We start from the raw sequence: 27,330 nt of genomic DNA on the forward strand, positions 1-27,330 counted from the left end.
AAAAAACGTCGTGCTCTTCCTGGCGCCGTCCGAAATCATCACCAAGGATTTCATATATTTTCTGCACACCTTCACCGTCGATCGTTTTCTGCGCGCACTCATCATCTACTTCGAGTACTATCTGAAAATGGTGGAGTTTGTACTGATACGACGGGATGAGATTACCGGCGACAAGGCGCAAATACAAAGCGAAGACACCAACGAAATCAAGCGCATATACTCGGAATATCTCACTCAGCATCGCCTGCTGCTGGCACGTGAATATAGCACCATAATAATGGGCGAGGGCGAGATGAAGCGCTTCTACCACATCACGCCAATCGTTAACATCTCGCAGTCTATAAAAGATAAGCGCTTTTACGAAACTTTCTTGGCATTCTCAACGCAAGTGGTGTGGATTGCCATGCATCGTCGCGCCTATGACTACATCGATTTGGAAATGTATCGGCTCTTTCGCTCGGAGCACTTCAAACTGAAGCGATATGCGCACATTAACTTCACCCAAGCCGAGGCCAACATGCTCTACGGCAAGAACTATAAGCGTCGCAATTATCGCACACAAAACTCGCCACTGATACAGGAATTGGCAAATGTGGCAACGGAAAATTTGCCTATATTGTGGATTGGTGAACGCAAGTATCGCGGCACTGATCTGCGCGTTCACCAGATGGAGCTGGAGTACATTGTGCCCGATAGCCAGCTGATCTTGATCGACACATGTCACGGCATACTCGGGCATCCGAAGAAAATCTACGACACCATTTTGAACATGAACTGGGAAGCGGTGCGTTTTCAAAACTACTCGGAAACCTATGATCCATATCAAATAAAGCGCCAGCCCGCACTGAAGGTACCCAGCATCGATGCGGAAAAAATGCGCAAGTACGCGCAGGAATTCGACACTTACTACCATGTGCGCATGCAGTATGAGCGCGTGAGCAAGGCGGTGATAGATAAGTGGTGTCGACGAGATGAGGTCATTGAGTACTTCTCCGCCGAGGACATGATAACCAATATTGTAACAAAATGCGAGCGGGAACTGCAACGCGATTCGTATGGCCCTAGTGTGCAAGAGATAACGGACAAGTTTTTGGAACGCAAGAAATTACTGCGAAAGCAATAATAGAAGGTGGAAGCACAGAGAAAAAAACATAAAAGAGAGGAAGGGATGACAAAGCAGTAGACAAGGGCATGCTGTTTCTGGATACATTTTCAAAAATGCAGATATGATAAAGATAGAGTTTAGTAGGTATTTTTTCATGGAACAGCTTATACAAATTTGAGGAATATATTTTTTTAAAAACCTTGTTGGAAAATTAGAAAAAAATTTGCATCAAAAATCGAAAATAAATGCGACCGGATACTGGCTCTTAAGGGTCATAAGTTTTATTTAAGAAAATTTTTTTCATTTCTATTTTTCTGGTACAAAGAAAAACTCCATAGATAGATATTAAAACCAGGAGTGCATCGCGACCTAGTGATGTATTGTGCCCTCTATTCTTCACAATACTTATTCTAAACCTAGCTCTCTCTGAAAGCTCAACAGCGCTATTGGGCGTCTTCTGTAGAGAGAATCACACTCGACAAGAATATGTAGCGGTGTCTCACTGGTCAAGTCGCAGCACCGACAAAGATCAAGAGACCATATTCCTAGCTTATACAGATGCCCTCTTGGTCAGCCGTGTTTTGTAAGGGTGCCATTTAGTATTGTAAGCTTCTCTTTTGGGCGGAATTGGTAATCTCTTCCTGTTGAACCTTCCCAGTAAACTCTTTACTTGACGCAATCCTTCCGAGCTATGCCAGTTCAGATTCTTAGACGTGTTCCTCTCCTTCCTGAGCTCCCCCTTAATAGTATTGGGACAAGAAAGGTCTAAGGGCCCTATTGTAGACACGGCTGCGGCCTCTCTTGCGAGACAGTTCACTTATTGTTCTTAGTCCTTAGTCAAGAAAAATGTTGGGTAGGGTTGCCAGTTTTTTTCGCGCTGAATGGGATTATTAAAGGTTTGCCTTCAAATAAAAGTAATAAAAACTCACGCATACATCTACAACTTTTACCCCAATATTTTTTTCTTTGTTCGTGCAAATCGTTCTACGGTAATAAAATATGTATTTTTTTTTTAGAAAATTTTTGGAAACTCGCAAGTATGAATACAATTTTCTCCATATAAGCGCGCTGTTCCAAAAAATGCGCTATGGAATGTCTTAAAAAAATGAATTCGAGGTTTAGAATTTGTTTTTTTTTTAATACAAAAAAACGATCATTCCTAATAAAATATGAATTTACTATAAGTAGTAAATTTATTTTTTATTTGGTCCACGAATCAAAAAACAAATTAATTTTATTTATGATTTGATTCTTCAAACCATCAACAAATTTATATTATTAAGGATTTGATACCACTTTTGATTCAAAAATCAATTTGATACATGCTATTATTTCATCTACTTTTTCTAAGTTTTTTCTCGTTCAAAAAATCGTTCTACCATAATAAAATATTCGTTTTCAACATGCAGAAATTTTGCAAACAAATTTTTATAGAATATCTTAAAAAAAAACTCAATGAAATATTCGATGTTGTCAGGTTCTGAAAATCACTCGGAACTGAAATTCACTTCCGAGTGAATTTCAACAAAAGGCACTATTAGAAATTCGAGGTTTCAAACTATTTTTTCTCCATTTGAATACCACTTTTACAGATACAGAATTTTTAATTAATTTTTATGCAAGAGATTAAACCGCTTCTTCCTAATAAAAAACGAACTTATATATATATACATATGTAAGTATGTATTCGCTCAAAATACACACTTTTAAGGCCACTTACTTTGACTTAGATGTGCCAACTTGTTGCTGAAGCTGTTGTTGCTGCTGCTGCTGTTGTTGTTGTTGTTGCTGCTGCTGTTGCTGTTGTTGAGTGGCAGCCGTATAGCTTTGTAATTTACCACCTGTTGCCGTTGGTGTTGTCCACTGTACGATTTGTGTCTGTTGTTGTGGTTGTTGCTGCTGCTGTTGCTGTTGTTGGTCCGTACCAGCGGTGCCAGTGGCGCCGCTTGTGGTAGTAGCAAAACCATTTTGCATTAGCGCCGCCAGACCAAATGCCGTACTCAAGTGATCTTCCGATTTGAAATTACCGCCTGTTGTTGCTACCACCACAGAACCTTCGGGTTGTTGTTGGATAACAACATTTGTCGCGCCAGCAGCTGTTGACACTACATTGGCCGCTGCATTAGCTGCCATTGCGGCATTGTTGTCATATTCGATGGTCGGTGCAGCGCTGCGATCGATCTGCTGTAGAAGGTGCAGCGGCGAAGTGCAGATGATAAAAGGAATGAGAAGACAAAACAAACGAAGAGAGATAAAAATGCGATAAGTAAAAAGGGGCAGTGAGACATTGTAGGCATATATACATACATATGTACATATATTTGTGCCTGTATGGGTATTTTGCTGCAGTGAGTCAGCCGCAAGCATTCGACTTACCAAATTCGTGAATGAACGCTCGCCTTCGGGTGCTGTGGGCCCAGTGGTCGCCACCTGCGCAACCGGTGTGCCCAATGTATGCAAACCATTTCCGGTCTCTTCCCCATATAATTTTCTTGTGATTTCTTTGAACATATCTTCATAAGCGGCCTCAACATTTGAGGACGGTATTAATGTTGCCATAGCTTATAGAATGCGCTCTCTGCAATGCTGCCACAACTACTACAAATACGGGCCGCCACAAACTGCAAGAAGAAAAGAGAAGAAAGGGATAGCGGCTTAGTAAGGTATTCTCATATGTACAGGATGAGAAGATTAATAAAATTGCATATACAGTGAGCAAAGAGAGAAAGAAAAAATAGTCATACTACATCCGCTTCGCTTAAATTTTTCCACTTCTACCCTCTTTGCGGCTTTTTGGAATTTTTTTAAAATTTTTTTTGTTCAATCTCTTTGGTAGGTACATAGTTACCCAAATGGCTTTTGAAAGTCCAGCCATTAACGACCAGCGTAAAAAACCCCATCTGCCCATTTTTGTGGCTTGTCATTTAGCCTTGTTTTTACTTTGTGTGTGTGTGTGCATGTAAGTGTATGTATTCATGCGCCACTTTGTGCCACTCAGGGCGCGGGCGGGCGTACAAAAGTTAAAAGTTACCAACGACAGCTGACTGACATTTCCAGGAATACCTACGCTGCTGCTGTTGCTGATACTTGATGCGCTGCGTCAAGGCAACACTAACAGCAACAACAATAGCAATAATAATAAAATTGAAAAAAGCACAAAACTGCAGTTTGCGTTAAGTGAATGGGAGAGTAGGTAGGTAGGTAGGGTACCCACATACATATTTGTCGGTGGTGGTGGTGATGGTGCTCGTGTTGCTGATGCCACTGGTGGCGATGGTTGATGTTGGGATGGCAGTTGCTGGCATTTCTGTGGAGTTAAGGCGAACATATCGACAGACAAAACAGTCACATTCCCCAGTGGGAAGCTGAGCACCTATGTACATACGATCTACAGCCAATACGCTGACTCATCATTCATAATTGTGGTGGCTGATGGGCTACCTATCCCCCTCTAAGCTTAGCTGACGAAAGATGAACGCGTCTCATTCCAAGTGTTGGACACCCACTCAAAGGTGTATCTACACATTTAGTTGAAAATTGCGAAGTGCTGAATGCAGCACAAAGCAAAATAAAATAGTTGCTTATATTTATTGTACTGCATGTACTATGTGCGCATGAGCGTGTGGAAAGAACGCTGTTGTTGTAGTGAACGAGTTAATTGAATTCTGCTACAAATTATGAAAATACCCTGAGGACTCTAAACGTTTCGCGCGCGCTCTCGGATCCGGATCAGGAACGCCTTTGGATACGCAATTTCGAAGTACCGGAAGAGTTACCACTAACATTGAAAAAGAAAATTGCACGGAAAGAAACTCTATCGAACTGGCAAAATGCGATGGGTAGGTATTGCACGGTAGGAGGTTTAGTGGGTTAAAGTCTCACACTGACCGGCTATACAGGCTTTCGATGCTTCCTCCTCATACAAAAAGGTTACAGCGTTATCTTAAAGAGACTACTTTCTGATACGAATCTCCTACCAACAATATAATACCAAAAGCGGTGGATGGAATTAAGGCCACCTTCTCTTTTCTCCGGCGGCCTTATTTCACTTTTCAAAATGCCTGCGCAAAAATACTGTGAATGGCAGAGCCGGTGTTCGACTGATGAGGGTTATTTTTTACTAAACCCCGAATTAAAATTTTTTCTGCCAGGAGTCTGTAGAGGGCTCAGAGGGGGAAGGGCAACTTTTATTAAAGCTTAGACTCTGTTCTTTCTATTGGGTGGGGTTTTAAGTGCCACATCCGTTCCGCCACCCACAACAAAACCATTTTACAAATAACCGAACATTTCCCAATTCATTTTTCGATTGTTGCTTAGTTTCAGTTTTCAGAATGAATTAAAATTCCCGCGCGGTCTAAGGCCATAATTCACAGAGCTACCAAAAGCCATACCAAATTTTCAAGCCGCAGTGAATTCTGGGAGCGATCCAAGGCTTGGAGAGCATGCCCGGAAGCGAGAACGTAAGTGCACATTTTCTCAGATAGTCAGGCGGCAGGTTAGGCGCTCTCTTCTTCCTCGCCTAGATGGCAACTTGTCGAGGACTGAAGGAAAGAGTTGGGCACAATTTCTGATCAAGACGTAATTATCAGCCACAGCGCATGACAACATATCGACTCAACTGAAAATATATTGAAAATATGTTGAGATAGGGCGTTTTTGAACGAATTTTGAAATAAGGCGTTCTTCAATCAAATTTTGAGATACGGCGTTCTTGAAAAGTTTTCTGAGAAACGGTTTTTTCAGACTGGCTGCCGAGATAGGTGGATCTTCCACTCCACTTCCACATAGGACAGCGGATGACTGAACTAGCGAGTTACGGCTTTGCACAAAAAAAAAATATCCCACGCGGTGGATATGGGCGCCGCGCTCGTGAAAATCAAAAGCAGAATTAGTACCGAAATTTACCACTCGAAAGTTAAGCAGGTGTGGACCTGTACAGGATCGTCATGCACCTTAAATCAAGGCTCACATTAGCAATAAGTAAGAAATGGCCCGCATACTTTTCAGCAGATTCTGCCACAGCTGCAAGGACGTGGACTCAAAGCACGCAGTTGAATACTTTATCGGCGAGTGCACGGCCCCTGCAAGAGTGAGGGCGGCATAGCTGCGAAATATTTGAAAAAATTGCCATATTATCCCACAATAACTTAAGACCTGTCCCGAAACTATGTATAAAATCGTGTTCAAGTCTTTTCTAAGAAATTAAGCGGAGTTATCATTTTCACTAAACTACTCGAATCAAATCGATTATCTGTCGTAAGATACCCAACAGATCCTATATGCTGCGCATGCGCACTTAACTCAACTAACTTCACCAAAAAAAAACAAAAGACATTTCTTCAAACGCAAACGAATTTCACCACTACTTTTTATGACACCCCTTAAATCGCATACCTTTTCAATCAACACCAAAATCAGCGCCGCTTAAAATTCCTTCCCCGAATTCCAAACACCGCGCGCACATACATGCATACATACAAATCTTCAAAAAAGCACCTACATTTTCAGCTCAGGCAATCAGACCATTAGCAACAGCATGTAGGACGGATAAAAATGAAGAGCCATTCACTTTGCACGCCATAAACTCGGAAGACAAATTGTCAATGGGTTACGTGGCTCACAATGTCTCCGTTTGCAACGGATTTCGATGCTCACCGATTCATACACTGCACGAGCGCGCGGTACAGCTTGTGTGTACATTAGGGTGAGTCGGAATTTCACCCCTTAGGCTTGTTCTATACCGAAAAAATACACTTCTGACTTTTTTTTTATTTCGAAATCAAAAACTATTTAGAGATCGCTCAAACTTTCCCGTGTATGTTATATAAAAAAAAACTATTTTTCGTAGAAATGATATAGAATTCCTGAAAAAAAATATTTTTTGATCGCAAACTCCGTTTCTCTTCAGGAGACTACCTATAATAATACCCAATTGTTTATTTAACCATCTTTTAATTTCAAATTTTTTTATTGGTTCTCCAAAAACCCCAAAAAATGCAATGGGGAGACCCATAAAAAATCGCTAGTATTTAAAAATTATAAAATAAGCAATTGATTATCTATTATTGGAAGTCTCCTGAAGTAAAACAGGGTTTTCCGATCAAAAATATTGATTTCCAAGAATTCTATACCATTTCGACTAAATGTTTTTTTTTCATATAAAACACATGAAAAATTTTGAGTGATATCTAAATATTTTTTGATTTCGACATAATTAACCGGGGGTGTGAGCATTAAAATTCCGACTTTACTTTTATCGCATGTATTTTTGAACCACCCTAGTGTATATACTCTGTTTTTTATTATGGTTGCCGGCACTCTTTTTAATGCTTGCATGGCCATAGTGTTCAGCGTCTGCGCCTGCTTTTACTGGTTCTTGTAGTGCACCGCCGCCGCTGCTGCTGATGCCGAAGCCTCTGCCGCCAAATGAGTCAGAAGACCGGTGGAGATTGAAAGTAAAGACGCCATAGTCCAACACAGCCGTGGAGCGATCACTTTTATTTTTAGGCTTGCATTTTTAATGTTTCCTTCGTTCAACGAGTTCTTGTTTCTAGCTTAACCAAACAAATAGGTAGAGTCTTTCACTAAAGCAAGTTGAAAATGAAGTCAGGTATCTTACTTTGTGTCCTCGATGCAAGCTCCAACTTGTTACTGCGCTGATTTGAAAAAAAAAAATACATATGAAAAAAAGTAGTTTATGTCTACCTCATCTGCAACGGCAAGACGCATCATCGCACACAAAGTGGGTGGATACGAGTTGATAGAAAATATTAAAGCTTGTAACATGCAAGAAAAAAAAACAGAAGGCGAGCAACGAAAAACGGTAGACGAAAAAGCGCGCCAACTTTTCTGTGCCACAACTGTCTAACGACAAGCGCAAACAAATGCGCAGCCAAACAAATGGCTTGTTAGCAAAGTTGTCGCCAAGTGCCGCACAGTCCACACAGGCCAATTGGCATAGTCGTCGGCCACTCGCAATCGCTGCAACCCACAGCGCGTAAGGCGCAAAAGCAACGTAAAGTCAGTCACCAGAGTCACCAATCGCCACAGCCACATTGCTATGTTGCATATGGCCCATTGCGGCCTGACATTTGTCGCCCACTTTGGCGACATTGTCTTCATTTCGATGCTGCTTCGGTCGGTGCTATTGCGACAGGCAAGCCGCACACACATGCATACACACTTTTTTGTAGCGTACCATCATCGAAACGTGTTCTCCCCCTCAAACAGCATTTCATATATATATATATATTTTGTTGTTTGTTTTGCTTAACTCAAGTGCTGTTTTGTTTGCTTAAATATTTGTAAGTAGTGAGCGCATTTGTGTATGTGTGCGTACTTTTTGAAGTGTCCCCCTTTTCGCATTTTCATTCGGTTTTATTTGCCCATATTCCTCCGGTCTGTTGCCTGCCTGCCTGCCAGCCAGCCTGCCTATTCAGCAGTTTATTAGTATGACGCGGCACACACCGTGTGGGGGCGTTTGGTGTTTCGGCGGCAGCACTAAAGTTGGGCGTCGCGTATGTCGCACCGACAAACAAACTGACTATTTTACAAAACACAACGACTTATTTTATTTAATTTATTTGCAATCACTGGGTGTTATGTGGCATTTTGTGTGGCTGGCGCAGCAAAAGTCAAGATCATTCATCTGTTGCTGTTGCTGTTGCTGCTGCTGCGGTCTGACTAGGCTGTGGTGGGTGGATAGATTTTTATTTAATTTTATTTTGCCTTTTAACACCACCACAAGCTTGCATATGTGTAAGCAACCAAATCCGGATTTAATCAATTTGCTTGCAGTGAAACGGGCTGGATTTTGTAATAGCGGATCATCGATTAGATGTTTATCTGTAGTATGGTGTGATCTTCCTGTAACAATACCAAATTATTTATTTGACCCTTTTCTATCATTAACAACTATTTTTTATAAGGCCCCTAAAACCTTAAAAAATCCAATGGGGGCTCATTAAAAATCGCTAGCATTAAAAATGTACACATAATAAATAATTGGATATTGTTACTGGAAGTCTCCCAAAATTTAGTGTAAATAGGTAATCCAATTGTGGGATCAGAAAAAGTTTTGAGTTTTATCCCAATCACGATAAACAATTTTTGTACATATTCCAAAAGAATTGCAAATTAAATGTGTTCATATACATATACACTACCGAGCAAAACTAAGTACATGGTGATTTTTCTTAAATATTTACAATGTTTTTCGAGTAACAAATTTTTTATAAAAATATTCTTTATGCCTTAACGAAAACCATGTACACCAAAGTTTCAAAACATATACATTATTTAGAAAAATTCCACAAACTTTCATAAAAATGTCGAACTTTTTAATCGGAATTTTCAGAAGGTGTTGGGTATGCAGTTAGATCACTCCTGATTATTTAGTAAAAGTGAAAGTTTTGATTTTTTTTTTTTTTTTGCTGACAGCTTTTGCAGTTTATTTCATATAGCGAGTGCAATTTATAAATACTACCGTTGGTTTTTGTTTTTTCTGTTCTGCTAACGGTCTTGCGTATATTTTTCCACAAGAATTTCATGTTTATAAGAAAAAACAAAAAATACAAAAATTCATCAGGAAAAAATAGCAAACAATTTTTTACATCAAAAATATTGTAAATATTTAAGAAAAATCACCACATAGCTACTCAGTTTTGCTCGGCAGTGTATGTTTTGTACCAATCATGTAACTGCTAACGAAATTGCCGCCCCAATTTTTATCGTGCTATCTGGTCTTAAGGAATGTAATCTTATTCATCTACGTGACTGTAAAAAAAACTACTAAAATAATTTTTATATGATGACAACCCTACCAAAAATATTTCCCCAATTTTTTAACATCCTTCGTTCCAAGTAGTTTTTTTTTGTGTTTTTGTTAGTTTGTAGTTAGTTAATTTGTGGAAAACATACATAGGTATATTAGAAAGGGGTTAAGCTCAAGATTTTTCTCAGCTTCATTAATTAATGCAAAAGGTGTCCTAGTAGACGGCTTCCTTAACGACTGCAGATGAAGTAAAAACAAGTTGTATTTGTGGGGCCAATTCCGGATTGTCACGCAGAACGTGTTCCGACATCTAGTCGTCTTCCAGACAAAGCCCAAATTCCGTTTCTGTGGATGGTCAAACTAGCAGCAAATGACAAGCAGTTGCTTATGGATGGCTAAACACCCAGTGAGTTATTACCTGGTGATTAATGTCCTTTCTAGGGAACGTATATTCAAAGAACCTGGCATTCCTAAGGCTCCTCACTACTAGCGCTACCCAGTACTTTACTGAGTTTTGAGTTTACCCACTCAAAAGTCTATAAAAAGACCAACTGAGCACATAAAATGGTTGCAGTCCCACGAAAACTGCTGATCAGCTTTCTTTCGTAAGTTTCTCGTTCTGCTCAAATGAACCTTAGAAAAATTAGTAGTTTTTGGGCTATTGTCGTCACCGCCCGAAAGTAGGTGAACATTTGTCGCAGCAATAACTGGGAAGGCATCTGAAGACTGTAGTTAGGCAAATTTGCCCGTTGCGTTCAACGTCCAGGTAAGTGACTTTCCCAATGAGCCCAACGAGCTGTGGAAAATTTGTGGGCGTGGCTAGTAGTTAATAGGTCAGTTTTCATGAAACAAAAATGTCTCTCTTTGTCGCTGTGATCGGTGTACATAACAGCCTCATTTCTCTTTACTACCCTGCCCTGTTGGAAAACTTTTTGGGCCATCCCCCGAGTTTTTTGGAAAAGATATGTTGAAAGCCAAACATCTGAGCCCGTTTTATACGTAAATTGGGTAGTCTTACAAAAGATTAAAACTGAGGATGCTATTGTGTTTGTTGGTTTCTGCACGCGTTGCTTTTGGAGTGCCGATAAAAAGAGGTTGTTTGGGGAATGTTAGTGTTTGCGATTCAGGGCCGGAGTCTTTCACTAAGGTATCGCACCTGCCACTCAGCTGTTTCATTCGAATGAAAATTTATTTTTTGGTTATGTTCTTCTTTTACTAATCTTTCTTTACTAATCTTTAAATGCAAAGAAAGTCTAGGGAACTACTAGTACCTGTTGCTACTGCCTGAAATGGAAGAAGATATACAATCAAGGACCATAGAGATTCATATAAAAATTAGATAGGATTGGACTGATTAAAAGATAAGCTTTAGGAGCGAAGAAGAAGCTTGCATATGTAAAAATTGTCACTATACTATTAAGACTAATTTTGACCCAGTTTTTAACGAGAAAAAATGCAAAAAACGAGCCTCAGCCACACCAGAGACCAAGTTCTTTTGTTAAAACGAAATGAATCTGGTGGAAAAAACTAACACAACCTAGCACCGACTAAGCGGACATAAAAACACTAAAACGACAATACGCTTACAACGTCATTTCGAGACACGCACCCTATTAAAACCCACAACAAATACAAACCCAACCAACATCCGGCAAAAAAATGTAAAACCAATGCAAAATAATAAACAAAAGAATCAGCAAATAGCATTTAAAAAAAAAAAAGAGAATTGCCAACAGCTGCATGATAACCGGAGCACCAGTGCCAGCGGTGCTCTTCGCAAATGGGGGCGAGTGGGCTACAAATGGGCGCATAAGCCGAAATAACAACACAAAGCGCAAGCAAAAACAACAAACGCAACAACAAAGAACTGAAAAACTGCGACGGCAACCACAAAGTTAATGACAAAATCAGCGTAAAGTAAAAGCAGCTGCGCCGCGCCGCGCCGGTTGATTTTTCTGCTGCTTCAACGTAAAAGGTGCCAGGAGATCCTCAGGAAGGTTGTGTGTGCGTGTTTGTGTGTGCTTGAGTATTACGTCGACGCCGGATGGGAAAAAAGCGCTTAAGTTGGCGAGGTGAGGTGCACGGTGAACGAAGGGACCCACAAAAAAAAACGAAAGATTGAAATAAAGAAAAATAAACCGGTTATACGATTGCGTTGGTGAAATTCAAAGCTGACGCCATGGCCACCACTTCTTGGGCTGTAACTGCTGAATGTCGCGCTTGCCGTATGCCTTTACCCATTAAGCCATAGCAGAACAGCTGCCTGCGTCTATTCGCCCAGCGCACATATAATTCGCTTTAACATGCGCGCTGATGGGCAATGCGCGACTTTAGGGTGTAACGGCTTTGTTGCTGACGCACACCCGCGCGCCAACTGCTCCTCTTCTTATTAAGTTTTCTTGTTTTTTTTTTGCCGGCTAGCAGCGTCGCATCAAAGTCAAAAGAAGCAGTGACTTTGATGTGTTTTTGTTGTTGTAGCACTCTTGTGTGCTATGATCGTCGACATTGTTGTTGCTGATTGCAATCAGCATACTGTCGCTCTAGCTATAGCTGCTTAATGGCTGTTTTTGTATTTATTGTTGTTGTTGCTGGCTGGGCTATTGGCTCTTCTTAGCTGATGGCGTTGGTGGTGGCATTCGCGCCCAGTCACAGGCGATGTGACTGACAACAAAAATGTGTGTGACGAACGCAAACACACGCGCACGTGGGAAAGGGCGGCAGTGGCGGCGCGTCACAGCTCAATTCGAGACTACCCAGTCCCAGTCGGGCGTTTTTATGAACATAAAAGCATGCATGTGTAGCTGCTTGGCCGCGAAATTACAACAAAATGTGGTTGTTATTGTTTTGAGTGTTGTGTGGTGGCGCAATGAAAATATCACTTCGAAATTATGGTGTTTGTCGTGCCAAATAGCACGGTCGGCAATATGGCGTGGAAGAGGGTGATCGACAACGATAAAGTGGGCGCGCAGGCGACCGTGCTAAAATACCAAACGGTGCGGCGGTGGTGCCATCGGAGCGACGCGCGCTGGTCACGGTGGGCCAGAAGACGCGAATGTGCGCACGAAATTAATTTTATTCTCATTTTTTTAATTGTTAACCTAAATTTTTACAGTTTTGAAATAGTAAACGCTTTGAAACGCAGTAAAAACTTTGACACGCTTGGAAGGTTCAAAAGGTCTGGGCATTTCCGATAAGTAACCCACTTATGTATATACTACACAAGTTTTACATGCGCGTCAATAGCGTGATAAAAGTATAATATACTTTGATTTTTTTTTACTTTTACTCAGCCACACCTGACTTTTGCTTCACTGTGCAACAATCGCTGCTTATTTGCCTTGCTTTATTTCGATTTCAGCACATTTGTTGTTTGTCGTTATTTTTATGCCGGGTGTTGGTGTTATTAAAAGATGAAAAAAGTAGGCAACGGCGGTGGGTGCGTTAAAACGGGTGGGCACTTAACTGGCACCCAACTGAAGCGGCGGACAAGCAGAATGGCATTAAAGGCCCGTTTACATAGAACTTTGGCGTTGCGTTGGCGTTGGCGTCGCTTCAACAGCTGACTATGAATACATGAATTCAAATGCAGCCGTCCACATAGCCAAAATTCGACAACGCTCACGCCAACACAAAGCAAAAAGATGGCCAACTCTCAACTTTTCGCGTGCGTCAGCTGTTGCGAATAAATAAAATTATGTGAAATATTTTTCCTTTTTAATCAAGTGCGGGCAAGAAATATCGTTTTTAATGCAATTATTGATATGAAATATTAATTTATCTGTCGTTAATATGTTAATTTAGTGGCCCAAGGATTCGCCGCCAAGCGTTCATTGTAGCAAGCATACTTTTAACGTGCGTTCTGTCAAACCAACGCCAACGCCAACACAACGCCAAAGTTGTATGTAAACGGGCCTTTAGTCAAGCAAAAAAGTCGTGAGACGGCGAGTCAGCCAACCAACCAACCAACTAACCAACCAGGCAGGCAGGCAGCCAGCCACCCAAAGCAGTGACAGGCAAGAAGCAAACAAAGAAGCGCACACGGCGAGTAAGCGCACACCCCCACATACATACATAGCCACACAAGAATACATAAACACTCAGAAATATTCCAATGGACAGGGCAAGCATTTGCGCGGCGAGAATTTCATGAAATTTCGCAAACTCAGCAAAGAAGCAGCCATTTAGCAGCAGCAGAGGCGACAGCGGTAACAACAATGATCCACCCAACACCGCCAATCAACCTATTTCAAGTGATTGCGGCGGCGGCGGCGGCGACGGCGACGAGGGTGGCGGCGTCGTCTGTCTGTCATTGAAGGGGTCATAAATGTGTAGTCGTTCAACAGCCAGACAAGGCAAGCATTCGAAGTTACCCAACCCAACTCGAAAACTTAACCTAAAAGTCAAATTAACTTCAGCTGCCCGAACCACCACCAAACACTTCACCGCGCGAGCGGGCAACGAAGGAGTAAATAGCGTAGAGCGACGATCAGTCAACGCCAGTAGATCATTTCACATGGAATGGAGTTTTGCACAGGGTGAGGCGCGACGCTTGGCGGCGGTTATAACTGGCCTTTACACAGAAGAAGAAAATATTTAATTTTCGTATGCTATATACAAATATACATAGTATATATAAGCTGTAACTGCCATTGATTCGAATAACTGACGCGCGAATGCGTGCGGGCGTGCGTGCGTGCGTGCGTGCGTGCGTGTGCACGTATGTATGTTCAGAGCTGATGGTGATGGCGACGGTGAAAGGCCAAATTGACGCGTTGTTATCGCGTCCAGTCGCCAAACCATTTACGATCTGCCGCGCGTACATACAAACGCCCACAATTGTATTGCACATATGTACATACATAAACATATATATATATGTATATTTATGTACTTAATATTTTTTTTCCAAGCGCGCTATGAAATTTTCAACAAAAAAACGATACACTTGGTCTGGGAAGCGAACGCGAAATCAGCTCACATCGTTATTTGGTGGGTGGTTGGTTGGCTGGTCGTGAAATAGTTTCACATGCGCTGCAATTCGTTTGTGCCTGTATGTGTGCGGGTATATATGTATATTGGCGAGTTAATCTAGTGGAACACGTCGGTCAGAGCTGCTGATGTGGGAGTTTCGAGTTGGGTTAGGTGGTTGCGGCAGGCGCGGGGGGAAGAGAATGACTTGCGACTCGGCAACTGACCATAATTACCGGATGTTTGCACGAGTATGAAATTTTTTTTGTAGAGTGGTTTATTAGCGGCTCAGCCTTATGGGTAAAACAATCCGTCTTATCTGGAGCTCCACGTGAACAAACATCCCCATAAGTATAAAGTAAAATAAAAACAATTTCTGCCAATTTGTAAGTTCTTTTTATTCACATGGAATTTGTGACAAGATTGGATGTGTATACAGCCCATGGAGAAACACATTGGAAAGTATATCAAATTCTAGACTTTGGAAATTCCACTTAAACAGCAAACATTTTTTTAAAGAGTTTCACCTATATACAGTAGCTTTTTGCGGACTCTGCTGGACTTACAACCAGGCAGCAATGGTAATTGATGATAACCATTGGCCAGAGTGTCTACCCAGCATTTTTTCATATTTTTTTTTTTTTATATAAATATATGCAAACATCCTGGTCACCCCTCTCGCAGCTACGAATTCAGAGGAGTCGGAATTAAATTTAGTTTCAAATTCACTTAGCTACTTTTCCATATCTTCAGGAGAAGGAAGAGTTTATTTGCTTATAAAGTGCGAGTTAATCACACCTATGTTTCTTAATATTTCCTTTCCGATATTTTCACATTTTTATTATTTATTTTCATTCCATCTATTTGGACTATGCAATTGTGGGGAATTAAAGCAATATGATTAATTTTCTGGGTAGGTGAGTGGTTGCTTTACATTTCGTAGCATTTGTGGTCAGCAACAATGTAGCGATTACGACAATATCAGCGCTAAGAGCAACACATATCTGTTTGTATGGGCAGCAAATGGACAATCATCATTGAAACTGATTCAGCGCCTATAAAAACATACATTTCATGCGTTCGCGTAGCTAAAACCAGAAAAACAAACACACAAACCAGACAATACACCCAACTAGAGTGGGTCGAACCGGCGCTGCGTCTAAGGTTGGGCCAACACCATACCCCAGCGCCGTCGCCCATGCCACTGCAACAGAAACAGAAACGAAGAACAGCTAACAAGCTACGTAAAAAAAAGATAAATATAAAATACATTTAACAAAACATTTAATATCTAAAGTCTAAAAGTCGCATGAAAGTTGAAAACTTAAGACGACGCAACGACGCGCACAACAATGTGTGTGGGTAGGCGGTGGTACTGGCATGCTGGTGCGGGAGCCCCCACGTTTTGGGTGTGGAGAGGCAGCGCAGCGCGGCGCACGCTAATGTCGATGCGGAACGGTGCGTGTGTGGGCTGGTGGGTGAGTTTTGGTCGGTAAATTATGTGCGCGTTCACCCAATTGGCAATTCACATGTGGGACAAATTGAAAAATACTTAAAAGATATACGAACGCGGCGAAGAGGAAAAGAAAATAAAAAGCGCGTTTTTTCGACCAAAGTAAACCTACAGGTTTTTTTAATTTTTTTTTTCTTTTTGTGGCGCGCACACAGAATCATTAGCCGCAGCAGTATGCGTAAATTGCTGGTCGGCCATAATGAGGTTGGTCAGATTATTAGTGGTGCTGGCTGATGCTGCGGATGTGGGCCAGCGCGCGCGGGGGTTTGGCGGCCTATTGGTGACATATGGCGTTGTTTTGCAAATCAGCGAACAACAATGGAAGCGCATGAAATTAGTGAAAAAAAAGCAAGAGAAAAATGTCAAAAACCGCAAAAAGTAACGCGGCTGTTTTGTGTGGTGAACTTGCTCCCCCCGCGCGTATGCGGTTTCATTCTCCCACCAATGCTTTCAACGTGGATTATTATATTATATTATTGGCTATTTGTTGTTTGTTGCTGCCTGCTGTCATTTTACGTATTTTTGTTGGCAGCCAAACGACATGTGTACACGCACACAAGTACACTTATGGATAAAGTTGCGCGCATAGTGGACCCGTGTGCGCGTCGCACATACGAACACAAGTAAACGAGCAGACGCGCTCTATGGGCGGCAGGTGGTATTTTGGTCAGCTGAAAAAAAATGTATAAAAACTCGCCAACCGCGTCCGCTAGCTATAAAGCAAATGAACTTGCAGAAAAAGTTGAAAAGAGTACAATACAAAAAATATCTACATTAAAGAAATAACTACGAAGCGCACACCTTTAGTGCGCGCGGGTTGAAGGCGCGCGGGTTGAAGGCGCGCCGGCCTGAGTGCAGGCAAGGCGCGTCAAGGCAAGGTGGTGGTGATGGCGCAGCTGTTTTAGAGTGCTGCTATAAAAGTAAATTTCACTCCGCGCGCTCCCCCCTCCCTCAGCCGCAGCGATGGCCGACTAAGCCAAGTGACCGCAAGAGTTGAACATCATTATCATCGTCAGCTTCAAGCTTCAACACTGGCAAAAGGCAACCAACCTTAGCCAAAAATACAGAAATCGAAGTCGCTGCGCGCCGGTTTTTTTTTGTTTTGTTTTTAAAAATACTTCTACAGTGACGCTGTTGTTGTTGCCGATATTTTGGTGATGGGTGGGTTGGTGATTTTTTTTTTTGGTTTTAAATTTACGACGATGCTTAAGGTAGCGGATGCTGAAGAAGCAGCTGACGACGGTGGTGTAGGAGCAGCAAACGTTGACTATGTAAGCTCTGTTGTTGTGTCTTTCTCCCCACCGCGTTGCGCGCCGTTTTCCATGCCATTAATTGATATATGTATGTATGGGCGAACGCGTATTCGGTATATGAACATACATGCATACATACCAGACAAGACAAGACTGAAAATGAAAAGTAGTTTAACCGCTTTGATTGGAACGAAGAAGCTGAACTTTTTTTTTTTTTTTTTTTTAACGCGAGCGTAATGAAGATGGCATGCTGACCAAATGGGCTGTGTGACTGATAAACTGGCGGGCAGATAATAATGATTCGTGCACAATCACCGCTGCTTCTGCCGCTGGTGGGCGGAAAAATTGATGATTCAAGGGCGCATGCGCGCAGCAGCTATACACTGGGCCAACAAAGCAAAAGCGACAGCAGCTCAATATTTCTTATGTAAATTATAGGGCACATACATATGAGTGTCTGTCGATGTATGCGGTTGGGTTGGCGAAGAGTGAAACTAGCAAGAAAAAAATGTGGTCTCAAAATGGTATGCGAAGCGATCGTCACGGAAAATTTTTTTTTTTTTTATAATGACTAAAACGATTTCACCATAAGCAGCAGAAATGACACAGTGAAGCGACAACGAGGCGCAAACGCGACAAGCCAAAATAAATACGGAATGGGAGAAGGGAAGAAGAGAAGCGGGAAAAGAAAACGAAAAATATGTAAGGCGTAGAAAACCCGCAGACAGCAGGTGCAACCTGATGTGTTTCCTCCCCAAAAAGGCAGACATTTACTTTTCAATACAGAGCTAGCAGCCTCAAGCAGCCCAACACTACACTAGCTACATGGCTACACTTGCACGCACACTTCATTATGCCACAAAATTTGTAAGTATGTTTGTGCTTTAGTTCCACTTCATCAGCAACGCCACCAAGCTACCCCTGACAGCCTGCTCCACATACATGCATACATATAATTGCCTTACGCCACGCACCCAACTTGCTATTTGCACGCACAAACTGCATGATCCTTAAAAGATCTTGTCCCGTCCCTTTTCCGTTGAATTCATTTGATTCGCTTTCCTGTGCGCGCATCCATTGCTTTGAGATCCTTAAGAAACAGTAGAAGAGGAAACAACAAACACAAGCGCAAGTGAGTTATCGAGCAAGGGACTAACGGCTGCCTCTTGCCTTGTCCTGTCTTTCGAATGCATTGTGTGTCTATTTTGCCGCTCGCCTTCCTATCCTTGCTGTTGCTTCAAGCGCAACACATGTGTGCCAAAGTGAATTATTTAATGATCTTCGTGTTTGCTGCCGTTTTAAGGGTGGGTTCACCCCTGCTGGTTGTTCCTTGCTGGTTGGTTTGAAATTTTCTGTTTTACATTTTGTTTTTTTCCCCACTGACTATTTCTTTCCACTTCATTCTCACACTTCATTTGGGTTGTTTGTTATCCTGTCGCATTTTGTTGTGTTCCTCCCCGTCATTCATTTTTGGACGATCACCTTTTCTTTGTTGTCCTTAGAAAGACTGCTTTCGTATTTGCTATTTTTCGAGACTTTCCTACATACAAAATTGCATGAGAAACCGATAAACCTGCCACTATTTATTTGAACCTACACCCTTAGGAATTACATAGAGTGGAAGACCTGTAGTGTAAAGTTTTTTTGTGAGAAAATTCTTTCTTTGCAAACACTTGTCACACAAGTACAAGAATACGGATAAGTTCCAAGTAGTTAGTTAATTAGTCTCCCAATATCGCCATCGTCCTCTGCGAGTAGACATGGCAAAAAAGTCTCACATGTGGTGGATTCGAAATCTTTCTCTCCTCTCCACTTTTATTTAGCAAAAACCAAATTGAGCAGCCTCAGAGTCAATAATATTTTTTCAATACAAGAATTGTTTCTTGTTAGATAATCTTAACAAAAGACCATAGGTTTGCACCATATTTTCCAACCTTTAGCATATCTCAGCGTTCACGCGAGACTTAGGCAGTTGATCGCAGATGCGTTTGACGTGGAATGAAGGATCGGGGTCGTACTGGCAGGGATCAAAAACAATCACAGTTATTAACATATCCAAGTCCGATCAGGTATTTTCTGGGACTAAGAAGGCATTTCAATTTTTTTAGTTCTGCCCGAGAACAAAATTTAATGTCAATAAAGTTACCGCAAAAGAACCAAACTCGAATAAAAGTATTGAGAAATGTTTGAATGGGAACAAAATGACAACAAAAGGTCCGGGAACATTTCCGTAAAAAACAAAATGCCAACAAAACTCTCGGGAACGTTCTGAAAAATAACAAAACGAGAACAAAAGTGTAAAAAACGCTCTCAAGAAAAACAGAACGAGAACGAAGTTTTCGTTAACGTTTCGCATGAGAACGAAAGAATGAATAACGTTTTCAAGACGGGCCAGATAAGAACAAAAGTCTGGGGAAAGGTCTGCTAGAGAACAAAAGTCTGCTGAACGCTCTGCTAGAGAATAAAACGAGAACAAAAGTTATGAGAACTTAACGTTAAAAATGAGAGGGGCATCTGCGAGTGGGGATGAAAAATCTTTTCAGTTAGAACCACGATTATTAACCCGTGTAATCTACGTTGATTTGACGAACACTGTTGCTCTTTTTCCATTTTTGTTGCCATTGGACTGAAGAGCGAATTGCTCTAAAATATATTAAAAAACTTAAATAATAAGTAGCCTCTGTGTTTTCTTTCTTGTTAAGGTTCATAATACAAAAAATGAGAGATAAAAAGTACTTCGTCGATTCGACGAAGGTTACCTTTAATGTATGCAAAATAACGCTACCCTTTATGGGTTAATTCGAAGCCAGAGGAAAGCTGGATCCTTTCTACTTTCAGATCGTGATATTGAACTGTCCATTTATGAAACAATTTTTCTGTTTTTGTGCAAGAAAAAATGGTGTCTTAACTCTGTTAGTGATTTAAATAATTTGCATAATTATCTTTCAGCTATTTTTCGATAATTTTAATATACAAATATTTCAAACTAATGCAGCGTACTGTGGTGGGGATTGCAATTCAAACAAGCCCGATGTCTTTGCTTATTTTTTTTGATTTGATAGTGGGGCTAGATATCCCATTGGTTTTGCTCCATGGTATTTCAGCTATTCGTGCGAATCGTGTAGATCTCTCTTAATTACTCCGTGTGAAAAGTTTATTGTCCCGGCTTTTGATTTGTCAAGCGATGCTCTGGTTATGGCTGAAGGAACCCAGTCGAGTAAGATATCTATTGATACAGTCATAGAACTTAACGTACATTTGCAATCTCTGACTACTTTACTACTTTTAGAATTTGATATTTGTGACATCAGTACCATAAGTGATGCTTGGCTATCTGAGGAAATGTAAGCTTTTTGTGCTCCTTAAAAGTTCCATCCACTTGGAAGACGCTAGCAAAGTAAGGTTATCGGAATGAGAGATTTTATTGATAGTCGCACGGCTGCCAACCTTATTTCACACAGTCGATATTTTTTTCTGATACTACTTAGTACATTTTATACATTTCTTCAAATGAAAGAAACGTAAGAAGATCGATCTATCTCAATTCTATCAATTGCGAAATAAATACATATATACATATATTGAAAATACTTATGTTCAAATAGGGCCGAATTCTGAAATAGGGCGTTCTTCAATCAAATTCTGGAGTAGGGAATGAGTCAAGTTTTGAGTAAAAACTCGTTCAGTAATAATAAGTTTGTGTATTCATACAGAGAAAATGGAGGCATGAAAGTGATTAGGATAGTAAGTAGGATCAGCTACCTTCCAAATATTTCATGAATCTCAATTCTATTGATTTCAAATGATATTTTGGAATCCTTTTGGATGCATTAACTTGGATCTTTATGGCGGAAATTTGGAGTTGAACTTCGTGAATCTTTATGAATTTGTATATCCTAAATCTTTCACTACCTCTTTGGGAATACTTAGCAAACATACATATGTACATGCCTCGACCTTCTAACTCTCCACAAAGGCAATTATGTGCACGCCAACTCAGAATACGTCGAGAATACACATACATACATACATACCCATACATAGTCTAGCTACATTCGTTTCAGAAACAATTATCACCCAGCGCGGTCTTTGCTGAAATTTCTCAAAATGCGTTGAGTAAACACCCTTTCAGTATTGAATCTTTTCTTTGCTTTTCGAACTAAAGGTGCAATCAAGTGAAACTTATAGTAGAGAAGGAGCAAATGAATGCAGGCAGGTATAACCTTGCATGCCAAAGGTGCCTATGCGCCGCCGCGGCGCGTCGCACACACATAACTACACACATACATAAGCATGGTATGTATATGATGGTATGTAAGCACATATTTATTATTTTCTTATTTTTTGGGTGAGGTTAACTGCCAATCTGCGTATTTGTTTGCCTTTTGTCTTCCAAAGTACATGAACGAAGTGTGCGGAACGCATTTGTCGAGCCGCATTCATGCATAGATAGTGGGGGAGAAAGAAGAGTCTCATAGACGGCGTTGAAAGGAGCTCGCCTCTTCTTTTGTTTTTTTTTTTTGTTTAGAAGCAGACAAGCTGGTAGGTGGACTGCAAGAGTTGACGTGTTGGTTGGTGGTATGTGCGACGGTTTTGAATTAACAAAAAACAAAAACCTTCAGGCGCGACGCCGACGACGTCATTCATCCGGCAATAATTCGGCCAGCCACCAACACAACCACCACCATCACCACCTCGACTCGACGCCATGTTGATGTTCTTTGCATTCAGTATTTAGCGCAGTTTGCTTGTGTTGCCGCTTTCCTTTCTACGCTTTTTAATTTTATCAATTCCAAGAAACCACCTACCTACCTACCAAGCTAGCAGCCGTACAACCAACCGACTGACCTGAGTACACCTACACGCGTACCATTACCGCCGCCAACGCTACCACCGCCTCAGCATTTTTTCTACACACAAATACACCCGCGCTTCAAAGAAGACGGATGCGAACAAAGAATGAATATGGAAAAAAATTAAATGCGTTGCGTTGGGTTGTTGAAAATTGAGACCCACAACAAAAAAGAAAACAACGAGGAGCGCATGTTTGGGGAGTTATGTATAGCAGAGCGAGACAACAGCGAGGTCGTTTGCTGACGTTCATTGCTTTTGTTGTTGGCGAAGATGATGGCGGTGGTCGTGCTGATCATCAACACCATTGCCAAGTTTGTGATTGCGAGCCGAGCAGCCAGCAAGCGATTCAAAAAATATGACGACGACGACAAAAGCTGCCGCAACGAAAAAAGTGGTGTGGGTAACGGAGATGAGGTACGGCTAGCAGTTTACAAAAATCCCCACTTCAAGCCAACAAAGAGACGCAGACACACATGTGTACTAAGGCGCGCAGATGAAGACAACCCAACCCAGCCCATGCCAAGCCAAGCCAAACCAAGGCAAACCAAGCCATCGACCAACTCAACCCAACCCAAGTCAGACCGGCTGACATTCAGTCAGTCAGTCAGTCAGTCAGAAATGATCACTCGTCTTCTGGCCGTGTGGCGGAAGCAGCCGCTGCGGGCGACAAGCGGTGGATGAGGCGCACAAAACGAAAACGTGTTTCAGCAGCGTTGATGGCGCACGAAGCAGCGCGACACTAAAACAGAAACAAAAACAGCGACAGGAAAGATTGGGACGGTAATCGGCGCGTCATTGCTTACTATGGATCGAAGGTGGCAGTGCAGCCGATGCTGCGGGGGTTGAAATGGCGGCGGGCATCACGATTTACTATTTTCGCTTTTTTGCTCAAGAAAAAAGTAAACGTTAAAGCAAACGAGCTGACGAGCGAACAAAGGAAAGAGCTCAAATTGGGGTGGAAGATCCGCATTATAGGCGACTTTTGCGCAGTTGTTTATTCACCATTTCGATCTCATAAAAAGGGTCCCAAAACGCATATGCGCCCAAAAAACTGCGACGCCGCAACAACAATGCAATAAGCAACAATTTTAGCAGGAGCAGCAGGCAGGTAGGAAAGGTGCAATGGCGCGACAGCTGCACCACTACTAGCGGCAGGTAAGTAGCAGGTAGAGTTGAATGGTTGAGCTGAGCTAAGCTAAGCTGAACAGAGCAGAGTAAAGTAGGGTCGGGTCGAGACCGTTGGAATGTTTACTGATCGTGACGAGCGAGGTGAAACTGGCGATAATAGCGGCGGTGGTGGTATTGACGGTGGCGGTGGTGGCAAACACAACAGGAAATTCCATCTGAATACATACAAATGTACATATACATAGTATGTATGTATATATACAAAAACAAATTAACAAAGATTTAGATTTATTTTTGACTGTTTAAACTTCGATGAGATAGCATTTTTTTCGGGTGGCTGGCAATGCCTTCGCAACGCCGACATCCATTGTACGTGCGCACGCTCAGCAATGAAAGTAACCCTCGAAATAAATTTACTTTTGCATACTTTGTTGCATGCAACAAGCAAAATTTGATGAGGGCAAGCGAAACTCTAGCAGGTAGTTAATGGCTGTTGGTACTTGCACTTTTGTAGTTGTATACACGTACATACATATGTACGTATATATATGTATATGTAAATATGTATTCGAGTATGAGCTGTCGATCGACACCCCACCCCAACATTCGTGCAACATGTGTTCTCTCGTTCTTGGCAAAGTCTTGAAAACGGGCACGGGAAGTGCGTAATTGAATTTCTTTGTTCACCGGCATGGTTGGAACTCACCGCCTGCCAGCCAGCCAGCCAGCCAGCCAACCAGCTTGTCATTCAGCAGAGGGGTCGCAATACCTACATACATACACGTCTATGTCTGTCTATGTATGTAGTTGCCATGTACTCGTTTGCGGTACTTCCTGCGGGTACTTTTCACTTATCGCGTGAGAAAGCCTTCAACAATCTGTGCCTGCGTCCAAATATGAGGGGTCGTAGTGTACTTGTGGGGTTTCGGTTTGCTTGCTTAATTCTTCGGCTGTTGGGTTTCAAATCACATGCAACAATTTCGAAACTCTAAACCTATTTAACAGTGAATTACTTTTGTTGAGTTTTAATCGTTGGTAATCGAATAGCAACAGGTTGTAAGCTAGCCATTCGATAGGTTTCTGCCTAAGGGAGCTGATGCAATGGGAGTGGTTAGGATGTGGCTCGATTCTAAATATGTACAAGCATTTGATTATTTAGTTTGTTTAGTTAATCCTGCCGATCTTTACTATAATATAAATATTTACTAGCAAAGTTGATAAGTTTTTTTTTTAGTATTATTGTGTGTTGTTCCGAGGGCAAGAAATTCGCTGCTTCGTGGCGATAGAACCATAGTGTCTGGCACTCTTATTAAATGAGTAGGTCCGTGGGTAAGTTATGTAAAAGAACCTCAGGCGACATACCAAGTCGATCACAGCATAGTTTCATTCGGCTTTGCCTCAAGTGTTTTGGTGACTTTTGTGACGACTTCCTAGTTTGGAGAAGGAACCTGTGGAGATTTACCTCGCAAGTTTCCGCGCAACTTACAATCGATATTGTTTAGCCGTCAACCTACATATGTATTGCCCAAGTTCAGCTTGTTCCCGGTTTAAGTAGGTTATGAAGAGGGTTACGATGATTTACAAGGAGGACTGAAAGGTTTCGTGAAGTGAGGAATCGAGAGGAAAAGCATTCACTTTGTTATAAATCATCACTTAGTTCCACGCGAGGTACCGCAAACAAAACGTATGACCGAAACTAATTGCCATTTTCGTAGTTTTGTTCCCAAGAACGCTTAAAAATCTAAAGCAAAACGAGAACAAAAATTTCGGGAGTGTTTTCACAAGATCCAAAACGAAATTGAGAATAAAACTGTCGAGAATATTACGAACAAAAACCGGCATAAAAGAACAAAGCGCGAACAGTACTTTAAGGAACACTTCTAAGAGAACAAATGGCAACAAAAGGAAAAGTTTGCCGAAGAACAAAACGGCAACAAAAGTCTAAGGAACTTTCTCTCGAAGAAAATTTGGAAACTAAAGTCTCAATAACTTGCTAACAAACAAAATTTTTCTTATAGCGCTGAATTAGTTTAAAATGTTTGAATATTAAAATTAATCAAAAAATAACTGCAAGTTAATTATGCGAATTAAGTCAACGAAAAACTTAAGACACGAACCTTTCTTGCGCAGAAAATTAAAAATTCTTCAATAAATGGACAGTTCACTCTAATGATAAACGATCTGGAAGTTGAATTAACAATCTTTGTTCCCACTGAAACGGGTTTTCCTCGCAAAACGATCTCGCTATCTACTTTCGTTCTCATTGGAAACATTTTTCCATTTTGTTCTTTTTGAAAACGTTCCCAAGAGTTATGTTTGCATTTTTTTTCCTTTTCGGAAACGTTCTCGAACCTTTCATCCTCATTTCGTTCCGGTTCAAACTGCTCTCAATACTTTTCTTCCCGTTTGTTTCTTTTGTCTAGACTCTAGAGCACGCCAGCCTGTTGTACCTTCTGTTGAATTCTTCGATGCTTTGACTGTCGACTACGCAAATCTACGCTTTAACTCATATGAAAGGGAAGATTTTTAGATGTCTTAAAGTAGCATTTTGTGACTTATTATGTTGAAAGCTTCTATGGCTGCGCCCTCGTGTCGGTTGGGCGGGAAAGGAGGTACAAACCATTGGGATTAAAAAAAGGCCGTCCTCTCAGGTCTTGGTTAAGGTTACCTTTTATCTGGTTGCGTATGGTGTAGGTGGTGGTACTACGGAGCCCTGCTGGCATGCAACGGTGCGTTAAGGACGGGCGTAAGGAGATCATTGACATTATTTGCAATATTTAAAGTACAATCTGTATTGCATGACCTAAGTATGTAGATCGCACAGGCATGCAAAGGTAAATCGAGGTGTAGTAGCTCAGAGTAGCTCTGTTAATCTATAAGTTTTAAAGTTTAAGTTCAAGCGAAGGTCAAATCCCTTAATTGGAAATATATCATGTTTTTTTGACCGAGCCTATTGAAAGAACACGAAACTTACTACTGAGATATGCTTTGGATCTTTAGTGAAAGTTAGGAGGTTGTTAAGGGGTCATCCTGAAGTAAAATTATTAGCGAGATATATGTGTGCCTTTGTTTGACCGTGATGGGTCTTATGGATAAGGGATCGCGATTAGCCACCTCTAAAACTTTTAGATCAAGTGAGCTCAGAGGTACGCCACCTCGCTTTCCCTTTATAGCTCTGGGTAATTCATTTTACTCGTCCGTCGTCCCATTGTTTTGAATGGGCGTGAGTAATTCGCGAATTCCAACAGAATTACAGAAATAAGCAGTTTTTTCCCGTGTAAGGTAAATGTGGACTCCTTTAGAACCCATGTGTTATGCGCCTTCAAAAATCTACTAAAAATCAAATCCTTTTCGAATTCACGTCGCCATAACCTTTGTACACACTGAAAGATTATTATCTCCCTCTTCATGAAAGTAGGAAACAAACCAATGGGGGAGTATACAATACACCAGACAAAATAATGGAACGAAAAGCAAGAAAGGCGACAGAAAGAAGCAACCCAAAAGTGAAAGAGCACGAAATTCCAATACACAAATTCCCTCACTACCCAGGCAAACACACACAGGAATATTGTCAACAAAGAAAAAACTTAAAATTTTTCAAAATACACGAGCAAGGCTTGCATAGATATGCCTCAGACACTGGGTTGGGTTGGTTCGGTTTTACGAGCACACGCAGGCAGCCAAGCAAGACACGCAAGCAGACGAACCAACAGAAATTATGGGGTGGAAATGC

The 27,330-nt window shown here is 41.4% G+C and overlaps 2 protein-coding genes across 5 annotated transcripts in view; one reads left to right on the forward strand and one right to left on the reverse strand.

Annotated features, from left to right (window-relative positions):
* LOC118744477 (protein phosphatase 1 regulatory subunit 36-like) overlaps nucleotides 1-1,427 on the forward strand; it is a gene marked incomplete in the record, with an annotated part of 6,746 nt that extends 5,319 nt beyond the window's left edge. Inside the window, 1 exon segment of the mRNA XM_036477520.1 lies at nucleotides 1-1,427. Within this exon segment, the coding sequence (XP_036333413.1) occupies nucleotides 1-1,123 (1,123 nt within the window).
* LOC118744474 (protein charlatan) overlaps nucleotides 1-27,330 on the reverse strand; it is a 63,081-nt gene that overhangs the window by 13,089 nt on the left and 22,662 nt on the right. For 2 of the 4 annotated variants that reach the window (XM_036477511.1, XM_036477515.1), the window contains exons 2-3: nucleotides 3,482-3,726; nucleotides 2,826-3,289 (exon numbers count right to left, since the gene is read on the reverse strand). In XM_036477511.1, coding sequence (XP_036333404.1) covers nucleotides 2,826-3,289; nucleotides 3,482-3,664 — 647 coding nt within the window. In that variant the 5' untranslated portion in view covers nucleotides 3,665-3,726. Of the gene's footprint in view, nucleotides 1-2,825; nucleotides 3,290-3,481; nucleotides 3,727-3,945; nucleotides 4,046-27,330 lie in introns of those variants that run through there. The other 2 variants (XM_036477513.1, XM_036477512.1) reach the window with 2 other exon arrangements.

The sequence above is a fragment of the Rhagoletis pomonella genome, unplaced genomic scaffold, assembly GCF_013731165.1.
Source record: "Rhagoletis pomonella isolate Grant_MI unplaced genomic scaffold, Rhpom_1.0 Rhpom_scaffold_00008, whole genome shotgun sequence".
NCBI lineage: Eukaryota > Metazoa > Arthropoda > Insecta > Diptera > Tephritidae > Rhagoletis > Rhagoletis pomonella.